At 44.9% G+C, this 14,790-nt stretch overlaps 1 protein-coding gene across 5 annotated transcripts in view; it reads left to right on the top strand.

Moving 5' to 3' along the window:
- LOC102009579 (S-adenosyl-L-methionine-dependent tRNA 4-demethylwyosine synthase) overlaps window positions 1–14,790 on the top strand; it is a 178,054-nt gene that overhangs the window by 83,866 nt on the left and 79,398 nt on the right. For all 5 annotated transcript variants that reach the window (XM_013520568.1, XM_013520571.1, XM_013520570.1 and 2 more), the window contains one exon: window positions 10,439–10,574. In XM_013520568.1, coding sequence (XP_013376022.1) covers window positions 10,439–10,574 — 136 coding nt within the window. The remainder of the gene's footprint in view (window positions 1–10,438; window positions 10,575–14,790) is intronic.

Here is a 14,790-nt window from a genome sequence, read left to right on the forward strand (position 1 = left end):
CCCTCTCCCCTCTCCCCTCTCCCTGTCATCTCTCTCTTTCTTGTTGAGACAGGGTGTTGCTCTGTAATTCAGGCTGGCCTTGAACTCAGGGCAATCCTCCTGCCTCAGCCTCCCTAGTGCTGGCATTACAGACATGTACTACCATGCCCAGTCCATTGCTGTTCTTTAGAAAGCTTGGTTCTTGCATATGAAGCTGCTAGCATGGTACAGAATGGGACACACAGGAAGCAGGAATGTGGACAGGAGATCATTGTGTTTGTTTCAGTAAGAGCTATGAGTTGGAAGCAAGACAGAATGAGGAATCTAAAAAAAGGCACAGTTGAGGCTTAATAGATAAGATTGGCAAAAGCTTGTGTGCCTCTGAGTCTGTCACAGAGCAGGGCTGAATGATTACGGTGGGAATCCTCGCCGTGCCGAACTAGACTAGAGGGACCCACACCGAGCAGGAGTTGTGTAGGGAAGGAGCCGGTCGGGGGTAAGATGGGGTGACTCGGAGCGCTGCTCAGGTGGACATGATCAGGGGAAAATTTCTCAGGTGCTGAACACAGAATTTTAAAAGTGGAAGGATTACTTCTTTGAGGGATAATATAGGAAAGAAGGGAAGTTTGGTTTTTTTTTTTTTGTTTTGTTTTTTGTGTTGGTAGTGCTGGCCCTAAGGATGGTAGGCAAACATTCTACAACTGAGTTATGCCACCAGCCCATTTTTGGATCTTTAAAGGTCATTGAAGGTCCTGATTTAATGGTTTAGAGATTAGTTATAGAAGTTAGGTTGCATGGTTTTTAAATTCTTTCCTGGGCTCAGGAAAAAACACGGGGTGATCAAAATGTATGGCTTCATGCTTTCGGTGACACAGCTGGGGAGTAAGGTGGGTGAAGACACACCGCACTGTTTTTACAAATCCATCTTTTTCTGGTGGCACTCAGCAGCAGCATCACCGAATTTTTGATCATAGCTTGTAAAGACACAAAAGCGAACTTCCAGCACTGCTTTAGAAGGTAGCAAGGACTATGGGACGAGTGTGTTCAAAGCCAGAGGGAGTATTTTTGGGGGGATTCATGGCAATGTGTCTTTTACTGTAGTAATTTAAACAAATATTTAAGTACCACGATATTTATATCACTGTATCACTATATTTTCGATCACGCTTCCCATTCCTAACTCTGTCCTGAACTAAGGACTCTTTCCATGGCCCAAGAGAAAATAGAAAAATAGTTCTCTAGGTGGAGATAGCATTGTGTCTTTTAATTAGTAAGGACCACATAGCAGTTGCCTTTGATATCTTTCTTTCGAAGAAAAACGGGCTGTAGATGAACGTCGCGCAGAGGTTGGGAACCGGGAGTTTGCCCTGCCGCTCACGGTGCCGTTGTTCATAGGAGGTCAGCCCGTTCAGTTCAGCTGCTAGGTGAACCTCTTGCAGCCACGTTTAAAGCATTTCATCCTGCTTCCTGGTGGTTAGGTGGCTTACTGTGCTTTTTATTTTTTAAAATTAAGAAACTTTTTTTTTTACAATTCTGCCCACACTCTGTCATCTTTTGAGGCACTTCTTGGCTTTGCCACTTGGTCTTCTCATGACCCTCATGCAGGCATTCCGCCTGGCGGCCTTTTCAGAGTCCTGTTCAGGAGGGCTCAGCCTCCCTCAGCCTTGGGTCCAAGGCTCGATGCTCCTGGCCGACCATTCTCTCCCTGCAGGGAGTCTTCCTGGCAAGGGGTCCTGAGAGAGCCAGCGTTATGCAAATCCCTCCTGGCTGCTCCTTGCGCTGGAAAGCAATGAAGCTGTTGCAGTCGCTTTGTGCGTGTGACCAGGACAGGTTAAAGCAGGTGGGAAGAGGGCACAAGATGATGTTGGCGATCGGACAAGAGAAAGGTCACTCTCCTGAGAAAAAGTCCTCTTAGATGAACCACAACAAGTGTTTTGATAGTGATCTCTTCATAGGAACGAGACATTTTAGCACATATCAGCTGTCTTTGGCTTAACCTCTGGCTGCATGGCTCAAACTAACTATCATTTATTTAGCTTGTAATTCTGCGTATCAGTTGGATCTTTGGATCTGGCCCGCCTCTGCTGGTTGTTCAGGTGTGCCGTCAGCTGGCGGGTCCCCTGGGGTGGCTGGCTCAGGATGGGCTTTGCTGGGACTCCCAGCATCTGGATTCCTGTGGCCTCTTGCCCTCCGGCAGGGTTCTCTGAACTTTGTTCAATGTTGGCGGCGTTCAGAGAGAGCAGGAGGGAGCAAGCCCAGAGCACAAATGTCTTTCAGTCTCTGCTTACACCACGTTTGCTCATTTCCCGTTGGTCCAAGCGAATCACCCTGGTGCGCTGGGCACTCACAGCTATAGGGCGAGGGAACAGGCACCCAGGGGAAAAGGGGTTTCTGGCTGTGTAGGCAGTTACACATGGCTCCAGGGACTGCACGGAGCAAGAGGTGTAGCCTTGAACCTGTTGGGGTCCAGATTTTCAGGCAGTTAATTAGAAAAAACATTAGAGTTGTACGGTTGCCCCAGAGGTATGCAATCCATTTAATCCTCAAGGCCAGAGGTCTCAAGCTGGCAGTGGATAGGAAGTAAGTTCTTTTTTTTCTGCAACATGTTTAAAAGCTTTTTTGTTTTTTCATTTTGAGCCAACATTTAAAATCAAGAGGTTTTGCATAGCTTTTGGCTTTTGAAAAAAGGATGATCTGGCAAGAATCATGCAGAGCCCAGCGCTACTTATTTTTCCCTGGAGCCTGTGCTTTTCAGTCCGCCGTGCCCGTCACAGTCTTCCTGTCGCCTCAGCCCTGAAGCTGAGTGTCATCTGCCACTTGTCAGAGAAATTGTACTGTGGATTTTCTCACAGAAGAGAAACTTCTGCCACCATTTCTAACAAAAGAGGAACAACGAAAGATATACACAGAGTACTACATGGTCCAAGAAAAACAAGGCAAGTGCATTCCTTTGAGTAAGAAGAGAATCTTCTTGTGTGTTTCATCTTCTAGTGGCTGACTAGCTGGGCATGGTGGTGGTGCAGGCCTGTATCCTAGCACACAGGAGGCTGAAGCAGGAGGATCGCCATGACTTTGAGGCCAACCTGAACTACATAGTGAGACCCTGTCTCAAAAAGTACCCAAACGAACAAACAAACTAACAAGAAATTCCACAACACTGTAAAGTTTTTTCCTTACAAGGAACCCCAGAGAACCAGTCAGTTCTTATCTATAGGCATTTGAGTTCTTTTAGTGTCTTCCTCTTTGAGGGCGTAGGGTCAATTTTATAGGCATTTGTAGACTGACTGTTAGCATCATCTTTAGTTCACTGTTACTTTCATTTTGTCCTAGTTTTCTTATCTACTTTATTTTTTATGTTTTTGTGGTGCTGTGGATAGAACCTGAGGCTTCACACAGGCTAGGCAACCACTGAGCTATCTACACTCTCAGGCCTATTTTTATTGTTTTAAGTTGACATTTAAAATATTGTAGTTTTTTTGGTTGTTGTTCTTGTAAACACTAAATTTGAAGCTTTCTGGCTGTTCACAGGTTTATTATAAGAAGACAGCACGGCGTCTGACATTTAATCATGGCACAATTCCCATTTCACTTCCCATACCCCTGCCCTGTCTGATTGTATTCCGGGGTACATTGACCTTGAGCATTTTTTCACCGAAGCTATCTGTGAGCTTCATTCTTTCACTGCTTCCATTTGTATTTTTGTTCTTTTACTTGCTTTGTGTTTGGCTTTCTTTTGTTTTTTTTTTTAAGGCACTCACCGTATCTGTTAGAGAGACCTCTATAAATCGTGTGCCTTCACATACTAGATGTTTAGTAAATGAAGAGATGGATGGATTTAAAGAAAATAAAGTTTTGTTGGATGTATGAGTTCAAAAGAAGTCACTCTAAACAGCTACACTGAAATGAAGATAGATTCTAAATGCTCTCTGATCCAGCAGCCTATTTTGTGTGTAGTGGACATGTTAAGCTAAAATACAGTTGTCTCTTGGAGTCTTTGGGGAATTGTTTCCAGGACCTCCTACAGATACTAAAAATCTATGGATGCTTGTCTCCTTCATAAAATGGCATATTTGCATATAACCCACATTCTTTCATGTACCTTAAATTATCCCTATGTTACTTAACGTACCTAAGAAAGTGTAAATACTGTGTAAATAATCGCTATACTATATTGTTTAGGGAATAACGACAAGGAAAAAACCCTGTGCATTTCAGTACAAATTTCTTTGTATCTAAGCTGGGTTGGATCTGTGGGTGTAGGAGCCACAGATCGAGACCCATCACCCCGGAGCCTGCCTTTGTAGTCTTCTCTTGTGTCTGTGAACCAATGGAACACTTGCCAGTGGGCCAAAAGAGAACCCATTTTTTCTTTTAAACTGTGAAAATTAAAGGCATTCAACAATCTGAGGAGCACTTATTCAAGAAAAATGACTGCATCTCAGTAAGAACAGCGAGCCTCCGGCTCTTGCACCTATCCCATTGCAACTTCCCCAGCTGTGGAGTAGCCTCGGAAACGAATGTCACAGAGGCACGGTAAACCCGGCAGCCCGGCAGCCATGGCGGTTCGCCTTACTCGGAATCACTTAGGTGTGACTGGCTCAAAACGCCCTTGTCGGGGGAATTACTCATAAACAATTACTTAATTGCTTTACTTCACAGCTGCCTGGGGTGGCAATAACCAGGGCAAAGAAAAACCTGATCAAAATTAAAAAAATTTTTTTTTTAAAAAAAAGAAAAGCCAGTCCCCATAGGCACCTTGAAGATCCCCACCACACTCCTGGGAATCTAGAAGAGCACCCATGTGGCGGGGCTGTAGGCTGCCGTGAAGAATTGAGAGGCCCTGTGCTGTTCCTGCATGCCCTGAGCACACGGCGGGAGGAGCTAAAGCAGAGGCGCGAGCTCCCGGGGAGTGCGGAGGCCCGACACACTCAGCCCTCGACAGAGGCGGCCAGATTTACTGTGGTGGCATTTAAGGCTATCTCTGTGATCATCAGCTGACCACTGAGTGAGTAAACAGCCTTTAGTGGCCAAATACAGCAAAGCATACAGAGTTAGCTCAGCAGCAGCGAAGACAGCAGCAAACAAAAAGCAAAACAGACAAACCAGAAAGTCTTCTGTGCTGTGTGTCACTTTCTCATTGCTGGGGACACAACTCCCGACGCCGGTAACTTAACGGAGAGGTTGCTTTTGGTTCACAGTGTCAGAAGTTTCAGTCCGTAATCATCAGGCCCAAAGGCAGGACAGCACCGTGAAAGGGTCTGGCGGAGGAGACAGCTCACATCGTGGCGGCCAGGAAGCAGAGAGAGAAGGGAGGAGCGGGGCAGGGAGGTGCGCCCTTCCAGGTCACCCCCAGTGACCCCTTCCTAGTAGTGAGTTAGCTCCAGGGCCCCGTGAACTGTTCACCTTCCAAAGCCCCACATCCGAACACATGAGGCTCTGGGAGATCTAAATGTAAACAGTGCTGAGAGACATCGCATTGCCAGACTTGCCTTGTAGTATAACTTGAAATGTTTAAAAATGTCCAGTTTTTATGAAGAGAAAATTACAAACATACAAAAAAGCAAGAGCGTCTGACCTACACACAGACAAGGAAAAGGCTGATGGAATCTGGCCCTGAGGGTGATGAGATTGGACTTAATAGACAAAGACTTCAACTATTTTAAAATGTGTTCCAAGAACCCAAGTGTTTCCAGAGAACCAAAGAAAAGCCTGAGAATGATGAGTCATCCAGTAACACAGGGTTAAATAAACATGCACCAAAGAGAAATCACAAAGTACATTCATGCCAGTCGTCTCTTGCAGTTATAAAAATACATGTAAAAACAAAAAAGCTGTTTTGTGTCTTGATAGGGGATAATTTTTAAGAGGTTTTTATCCAGTATCTTATCCTTCGCACCCCAGTCTTTCCAGATGTCTTTTTTTTTTTTTTTTTTTTTTTTTTTTTTTTTTGGTTTATTTTCTGAGACACGCTCTCCCTATGTTGTTGAAGCTGGCTTTGAGCTCACTACGTAGTCCATGCTGTCCTTGAACTCACAGCGATCCTCCTGTCTCAGCCTCCAGAGTGCTGTAATTACAGATGTGCGCCACCATGCTGGGCTTGTTTCCAGATTTCAGAAAGGCAGTACAGTGCATACAGTGCATTTTATGTAGCACCCTGTGCCACACGTATAATTAGTTCTGCAACAAAACAAGCTTATTCACACAAATGGAAAAATTAGGAATCAAAAAGGCCCCACAGTAAGTCTGATTTTGCTTCTGTTAAGTTTGGCTTCAAACAGAATAAAACGTTTTCTTGGAGGATTTGGATTTTGGGAGAGTAGGTTTGTTGGACTGGTGAGAAGTGTAGGAGAAAAGCCAGGTGCAGAACAGAGCAGTGTGCCACTGCGTTAAGTGATTTCCCAGCCGGAAGCCAGTTAACTTGCTTCAGCACTGACCGCCTGTGTCACTGGCTGCTTAGATTTTTTTTTTTTGTGAGACGGGGTCTTGTTATGTAATTCAGGTTGGCCTTGAACCATGTAGCCCAGGCTGCATTCAGATTCGCAGCGATGCTCCTGCCCCAGCCGTCTGAGCGCTGGGATTGCAGGTGTGCGCCACCATGCTCCACTAGGCTGTTTCGAGCTTGAGTCAGCCCAGGCTGACTGCTGTGGGCGCTGGAACCTGGCCACAGGCGATGGCTAGTCCCATGTCCTGTGTGAGAGCCTTGGGCGTGGCGGGGGATTCCTTTACCCTGGAGCTCACAGCTCTGCGCCTTTGCCTGTGCTTCTCCTTTGGTTATCTGAGAAGTGATCTCATTCCCTTCCGCAGAGCACTGTCCTCCAGAGGTCAGTAGGGCTTTTACCTTACAGTTAGATCTTCCTTAATTCTCAGAAATCACCTTCTTAGATTTTCCCGCCGCACTCTACCCAGCGTAGCCACGGCGCTGGCACCTCCTGGGAGGCTCGTCCGTGTCTCGTCCCTCCTGAGCCTGCGTGTGGCAGGCCGAGCCTGTGTTGGCGTGGGTGGGATGAGAACGTAGCTTGTGGAAAGAAGCCGAGTTCAGCATTTCTTCCTGAAGGCTCTTAGTTTGGGCTTCTTTTAGGATAGTGGTCATACTCCGCATTTCATGAGTTACCTGTGTCCTCTCGGAGTTTGATACCGTTACCTTCTGTTAGGTTTGGCAGCAGGTAGAGCATGAGACAGAGGCAGGTAAAACAAGCCTTCATTGCTGGCGCGGGAGGGCTGCTAAGACTGCAGAGACCCTCAAAGGACGGGCGGGTGTGTTGGCTTAGATAGAGGCGGATTAGCTAATAGTGAGGAGAGGGAGACACAAGGGAGGAAGATGCGCAAGGCATTGTGGTGGGGTTGGATTGGACGGGGTTGGCGTGCGTGTGAAGAAAGGAGGCGGTGAGCTTATCTTGGGGCCTGAAGAAGAACAAAGAAGTGTGTCCTGGCCAGTGCCGTTTTGGGATTTTGGGTATCTATCACCTTTCTGCAGGGATTAGAATACCGACCCATGTTTTGAATTTTGTGCAGGGTCAGGAAGGTGGGCCGTGGAGCTTCTGGGAGACTTGGGCCTCGTGTTGGCAGTAATTCTGCATGGAATCGTGTACAAGCTGCCTAGCTCCTTAACCTCAGCTTCATCTTGAAAATGGGCCTAAGCGGCAGCTGCCTGGTTTTTCTGTGTGGATTCAGGGATCTGAGGAGGAGGATGAAGCAGGTGGCCCGGTGTGCGCAGGGCGTCATGTTGGCCCTAGCGAATGCTAGTGCTCTTCTCCTCCTCCATCCTTCTCTGCTTAGTTATTTGGCCCGCTCTGACAGCCCCAGATTGCCGTAGAGATTTGAGTTCTAATAACACTGGATGTTTGGACCACTCTGGTTATTTTTTGTCTTAATGGGAGAATCAAACTTCCTATTTACTTGGATTTCTTACAAACATAAAATCTCTCTCCTTTTTCCTTTCTGTAGATATTGTTAAGCCTCATTCTACCTACCAAGCTATATTCCTTGCAGGGTAGAATGACATTTAATAATGTCCATAGAAAGGAAAAGATGGAAACGGATTTTTTATGTTCAATAGTTGGTGCATTTCTACATAGGATCATTCTGTTTTTTGGTACCAGGAATCAAACTTATGACCTTGTGCTTGCAGGCAGGTGCTTGTGCCGCTGAGCTATATCCCCTGCCCCATAGGATCATTCTTGACTCAGATTTAAAATTAAGATGAAAGGTCATTGTAATAATCACATCAAGAGTTATTGACCGCTTTTACTGGGGGTTGGGGTTAAGGTTCTGTGTCCCAAGTGTTGTCCTTTTTAATTGTTATTAGCAGAGATGTGAGCTTCGCAGACACAGGGATTTTTTTTTTTTTTCCTCCGGTACCGGGAACCGAACTCACGACCTTGCGCTTGCCAGGCAGGTGCTTTTGCTGCTGAGCTAAATCCCCAACCCCAACACAGGGATTATTATGGTGGCTTTAATGATACAACATTCTCTTGCCTTTTAGAAACTAAAGTGGTGCGGTCTCCGTACAGACAGGTGGATGACTGAGCTGGGAGCCTCGTTGCCAGGCCTGGTGCATGGGGGCCAGGACTAAGAGGAAATGAGACCCCCAAGGCTTAGGAAGACCCCCTTCAAGACCCCATTTCTGCTGCACAGCGCCTCAGAAATGAACTCTAAAATTCTAGGGACCTTTCCTCTTTTCCATCCTTTCTCTGCTCCCTGGCAGAAGAGCTATAGACTTCCTTGATTGCAAGCTCTCAGGCATTTAGTATTGATTACAGTTCCTTTATAGTGCTGTCACATCCAGGGCTTTCTTTTTGTAAAAGTAACAGTAGTTTGTACAAGAAGAGCGGCCTATGGGCTTTAGTATCCATCATCTTAAGTAGTTACGGAGGCATAGTGAAGAGGTCGAGCCCTTCCCATTTTGCACAGGAAGCCGTATGCCAACGTCCTGCAAATATCCGATGGTGACAGCGCGCAGGAAGCACGCAGGCAACCTTTTCGGGTACGAGTTAAAATAGCATCGCTTGTCCCTTACTGAAGAGGCCTCCAGCCAGGGAGCGATGAGACAGAGGCTGCGCGTACAGATGCGGTTGTTTTACATGCTCAGTAATCAGTGCCTTGCGTGGCAGTGACACACTGCGGAACTTGTAGGGGTTTCCCCTGCATATCAGTATTGCAGGGGTTTAAAACAATCGGAATCCGCCTGTGTTGTAGTCACCTCCCTCCTCCCTGTGGTCAGAGCTTCTTCACTTTTAATAACTTTGGGTCTAGACACTTGTTACTTTTCGTATGTCACTAAGCCAGATCATTGCAAATACTTGTTTGGCCTACATTCCCTTAAACGTTTTGCCTGCCTAAGTCAACTACAGTCACTAAAAAGTAGCCTCAAGTATCTGCCTATGTGGCTGGATACAAAGCCAGCCCTTCAGCGTCTTATGTCACTTGATAAGGTTGATACTGATAGATGTAAAAAGCACACAGACCACTTTAAAATGGTGAATTTTGTGGCAAGTGAGTTATTTCTGTCTTTTAAAATGCATTGCATTTGAAACAAAAATAACAGGGCTGGGGATTTAGCTCAGCGGCAAAGCGCCTGCCTGGCAAGCACAAGGTCGTGAGTTCGATTCCTGGTCCTGGAGAAAAACCAAAAACCAAAAAAAAAGAAACAAAAATAACATGTAAGCAACATTCTAGAGGTAAATGTGAAATACTGTGGAGGAATTGTAGAAAATTAATTGTGGGAGAATTTGGTACGAGGATTATTAAGAAGGGATTTCTTTCTTCTAGTCCGAACTTCATGGAAGAGAAGTGTTTATGAAATCCACTTGACAGACAGAAGACAGGGAGAAGCTTTGGAAAACATGCAGTCTAGATGTAAAGCATAATTTGCAAAATACGTAATAGCTAAGTGTGCAGTTACGGATTTGAGAGGAGTCCAGACTGACTATATTCATGGACAGTGGTTGGAGGCAGAGAGTAGTACGCATGTCCAGCAGCCAGTTCTGTCCCGAGTCCCATTCCAGCTTTGCTTAAAACTTCCCTGTGAGTCACTGCTTGCTCACACGGGCTTACTTCTGCTTCCAGAACCTGCACAGTCTCGAGGTTTCAGCTGCAGAAGTCTGGGTAGCAGAGTTTATGGGGAAAAAAGCTCGGTCTAAGAGCTCCTCTAACTGCCAAGGTGATGCTAAAATTAGATCTAATTGTGTTTATTTTCCATTAAAACCTAGTGTTGGAAAAGTTACTGATTTCAAGTAATTAATGTTTTCAATTTATTAGGGGTGGTGTCCAGTCATTTAACATAAATAACCAGGGAGTCTCTGTATCACTTCATTCAGTCATTACTTCAGCCTTCCGGGCAAAGTAGAAGCCTTGGAGCCCAAGGCAGTGTTTACGCACCACATCGATTACAGATTGTGAATCCTATGTCATGAAAAGCCTAGGTAGGCATAATTTTCTTTTCTTCTGTTTAATTACCAAGAAACCTGAAGCCAGTTACTCAGCTGTATGTCAGTGTGGATGCCAGCACCAAAGACAGTCTGAAGAAAATTGACCGCCCACTCTTCAAGGATTTCTGGCAAAGATTTCTTGACAGTTTAAAGGCCTTAGCAGCAAAGGTAAGAATTACGATGTCTTAGCAATGAGTGTGTGCTCGCTTCGGCGGCGCGTATGCTAAACAATACATAAAAAAAGGAAGAGAGAATGGAGAAGGGTTTTCTCCTGTTTCCTTTTTAAAAATAGAGACTAAATAAAACTTTTAGCTTTTTAAGACTTCTTTTTTTTTTTTTTTTTTTTTTTGGAGACAGGACCTCATTATGTAGTCAGACTGGGCTTGGACTCCCTAATCCAGACTGGCTTCAAGCTCACGTGATCCTCCTGCCTCAGCCTCACAAGTGCTGGGATTACCTGTGTGTGCCATCACACCCAGCTCAAGACTTCCTCCTTTGAGGAATGTGAACATTTAGTACATTTACCCAGTTCAGTAAGAGTTTACTTTCAGTGAGTCTCTCAGGTTGTAGCACCGTGCCTGTTGTATACCATTTGCTCTTCATGCATACAGAAAGAGAGAGGCACCTGTGTTCGCAGACCTGGCAGTTTCCTGGGCCTGGTGTTGCCTGACAGGCTGCATGTTGAACATCCCAGGAGGCGTTAGGTGTACAGCTGGATTCAGGCGTCACCGTCCCAGAAGACGTCCCTTCCTGTCCTTTGCGCCCCTCAGACTCTGGTGTTCCAGACCCACCCCACCCGGCCTCAGTGTTGGCGGCCAGGCGTGGTGTCTGCTTCGGTCCAGGCCTGCCGCCTCTGCTTCGCTCCCACTGCGGGCTTCCACTTTCTCCTGTGTCCTTGGGAGCCTTCTGCTCCTACCGAGGAAGGCCTCTCCTTTCCATTCTTTCACCGTGGAAACCGTGTGCCTCCCGCTCAGCTTCACGCTCCCTCCGTGTGCGGCCGTTTCCAGCTGCCGTGCTGCATGTCTGTTATGCGGAGTCTTCCATGTATGAAGACTTTTTTCCCTCCTGTTTTATCCTAGGCCCTCTGCCAGGTTGGATCCTTTGCGCATGCCTGAATTCTGTAGTGTCTAGCACAGCATGTTTTATGGCTTTAATAATTTTTTTTTTTTTTAAAGAATGAATGAATGGAAACTTAATAGAGCTTAGTGTTATGTTGTATGCATTTTTCTGGCTGTTCAGCTACTTAATTTTTTTCATGCTCTTTTAACAGTGGTGTTGTTTTTAAAAAAAATCTAAAAAGACACCGCTTTTGTTTCTCAATTGTCTTGGATTATTACAAAAGTAGAAGGCTGTCCTGTCTTTGGGCTTTGCCTCCGGCTGACCCTCTTCACTGGTTACCGGGACAGAAGACACAGAGCATCCGAGTCAGTGTTTAGTGGAGACTCAGTGTCAGGAGCTCGCAGACACTCTGAGACACATCGGAGACTGTTGTCTTGGGTGGGTTTGGAGTCAGAGCGTGGAGGGTACCAAGAAGGCATTAGCAGAAGAGCTTCATAGCCTGCTTTTTTCTTTGGCCAGAATTTTCCACAAAAGGACTTCTCAGCCTGAAGTCACTAGGCTTTGGATGTTCCACTCCAAGTACTCTGGGTTGTCTCATTGGTAGTAATGTAGTAACGTTGAGTTCTACAGTATTTTCTAACACAGGAGCATTTTTTTGTTGTTTTTTTTTTGCTACTAGCAGTCAAACTCAGGACGTTTTAAACATAACTTCACTGTTGCCTTCCTGTAACTCCAGGTGGAAAAGTTGCCTTGGGCCATTTAAACTATTTGCTCACAATTTAGGGCAATTGTTTTCTAAGCGTTTTGTAGTAATTAGAGTTAATGCTTTTTATTCTTTTATTGTTTATGTTGCCATTTAAGAGAGGTCTGTGGTTGGAAGCCACTCTTAAAAGGTTAAATTAACTCAAGATGTTATTTTCTTCAGAATAGTTGATAATCCCTGTAATCCCAGCACACAGGAAGCTGAGGCAAGAGGATTGCCGGGAGGTTGAGGCCAGCCTGGGCTGTGTAGTGAGTTCAAGGCCAGTCTGAGCTACAGAGCGAGACCCTGTCTCCAAAAAAAAAAGAAACCCAGCAAGATAGGATTGTTTTACTGCCTTTAGCACTCAAGAGTAAACATGTATGTTATAGCTATATTTATTAGATATAAAAATATTAACAAAATATGATATCATTTGAGTTTTTAAGTAGAAGTGCTGTATGAAATATCTTAATGAGAACATCCACACTATTATCTTCTGTTACTTGCTTGGGTGTTTAGTATACCTGAGCAAGGAAGGGCATTAGGAGAGAGAATTTTTTGAATCTTACAAACAAGGAAATTTGATTTATCCCCACATTTTCCATCTACTTATTTATGCCAGTGCTGTCCGAAGTAGAAGGTAGAGTATTTTGTTTTTTGACTCTTGGCAGTCACAGCATTTACATTTCTGATCTTTATCTTTGTCAAAATGTTCCTTTGCAATATGAGGAGAAGAATATATTGGTACTTGAGTATGTGGGGCTCCAAAACAATTCTGTCAAGATAACAGGGCGAAAAATGCGTTAGCTGCTATTTCTGGCTCACGGCTACTTCCCAGTTTTTTTAGAAAGAGTAATCCTTGTGCAAGACAAACACTGCCTACCTTCAGCAGTAGACCTTTATCAGCAGTGTGACCATATGCGTTTCTGCTGGCTCACAATTATACCAGTCCAGACCCTGTAGGAAACGGAAACACTTAATCCTGTCCATGTTGAAGCAGTAGCACTGCCATTCTTGAAAGCTCATATTTAAAAAGGAAAAGACAAACATAATTACCTGCAGTACATGTTGTTGGATATCAGAAACGAACACTGTCCTCTTTGTACAATGTTAGGGTGTTCTGACCTCACCTCATTATTGCTCCCATGTTAGGGAGGCTGAGTGTACGGTAATTAGGTAGTTCTCTACCTAATACTTGACAAGACCAGTGCTTACATGTGGCCCACAATTTGCTACTTACAAAGCAAGTATTTACTGTTTGACCTTCTCATCTCTGAGTATAAAAATAGTATGTGTGGATTGTGAAAATGTTTGAAAGTAGAGAGAAACACAAAGTAATGAGGAAAGAAATTACCTCTAAGTCCAGCTTGAGATGCTAACTATTGACCCTTGAAGCGCTTCTACATAATCCTTCTTTGCGACTAGAGAAGGTACTGTTTACCTTCATGGTTCAGTTTTTTGTTGTTTAGCATCGTGCCAAACGTTGCCCATGCTATTAAACCCCCCTGTGGTGCTCATTTTTAAGACAGTGTCATCTTCCATCTTCCCAGTTTCCTGCTTGGGGCCAGCAGCAGGGAGCAGCAGGAGAATGTGGTATTGCTGTGTTTCTGTCCCCATCTCGGGCCTTACCCGGGCTACACACCGGAGAGGGAGGCCCAGCCGCCCGCTCTTCTCAGTTGCGGTGTGTACAGCTTGTCGTGTGTCAGCACTGGTAAAATTGGATGCACCCGGAGGTGGCAGGGCCGCTTCCCTTGGCAGCGTTGTGACTTTCGTAGTGCAGAGACATGTAGAACATAGTACGGACAGTAGTGACCGTTTGGGACTCTGCAGTGCCCGCGAGTCAGCAGAACATCGTGCCTTCCTCCTGTGTTTCAGGTCGAGCCCCTCTGTTTCCCTCGTTCCCCCTGGCGCCTCTGCTTGGCAGCCTGTTTGGCATATTTCCCATCTTCAGTGCCAGTCTGTTCTCGAACCTTCACCATCTTGCCGGTCTGGATATCTGCTGTATATATTAGTACATATTAATTTTACAAAGTACTGGGTTCCATTTTAGCCGTTTCTTAGATGCATATCCCTCGTATATCCCTCCCCCTGATTCCCTTCCTCTCATCTAATAGTTTCCTTGCTACTTTTATGTCATCCTGTGTTTTTTAAGATTTTACATGTGTAGAAAAATATACAACACTTAACCTTTCTGAGTCTAGCTTAGCTTGATGATCTCCAATTCCATCCATTGTCCTCCAAACAACATAATTTTATTCTTCTTTACGGCTGAATAATACTCCATTATGTATATATACCACATTTTCTTTATCTATTCATCCAGGGATGGGCATTTAGGCTGGCTGGGTATCTTGTCTACTGTGAATTGTGTTGCAGTAAACATGGGTTTGTAGATATCTCTATAATGTGTTGACCTTAATTACTTCAGGTATATACTAAGGGTGGTTATAGCAGAGTCTTATGTTAGTTCTATTTTTAGTTTTATTTTAGAGAGAGAGAGAGGAAAAAAAAAAGACAAACATAACAATGAAACTGAGTTTCCAAACAAGTTAGTAGGACAGTTACAATAGTTGATACATAGCA

This window comes from Chinchilla lanigera, unplaced genomic scaffold (assembly GCF_000276665.1).
Source record: "Chinchilla lanigera isolate Chin_1 unplaced genomic scaffold, ChiLan1.0 scaffold00055, whole genome shotgun sequence".
NCBI lineage: Eukaryota > Metazoa > Chordata > Mammalia > Rodentia > Chinchillidae > Chinchilla > Chinchilla lanigera.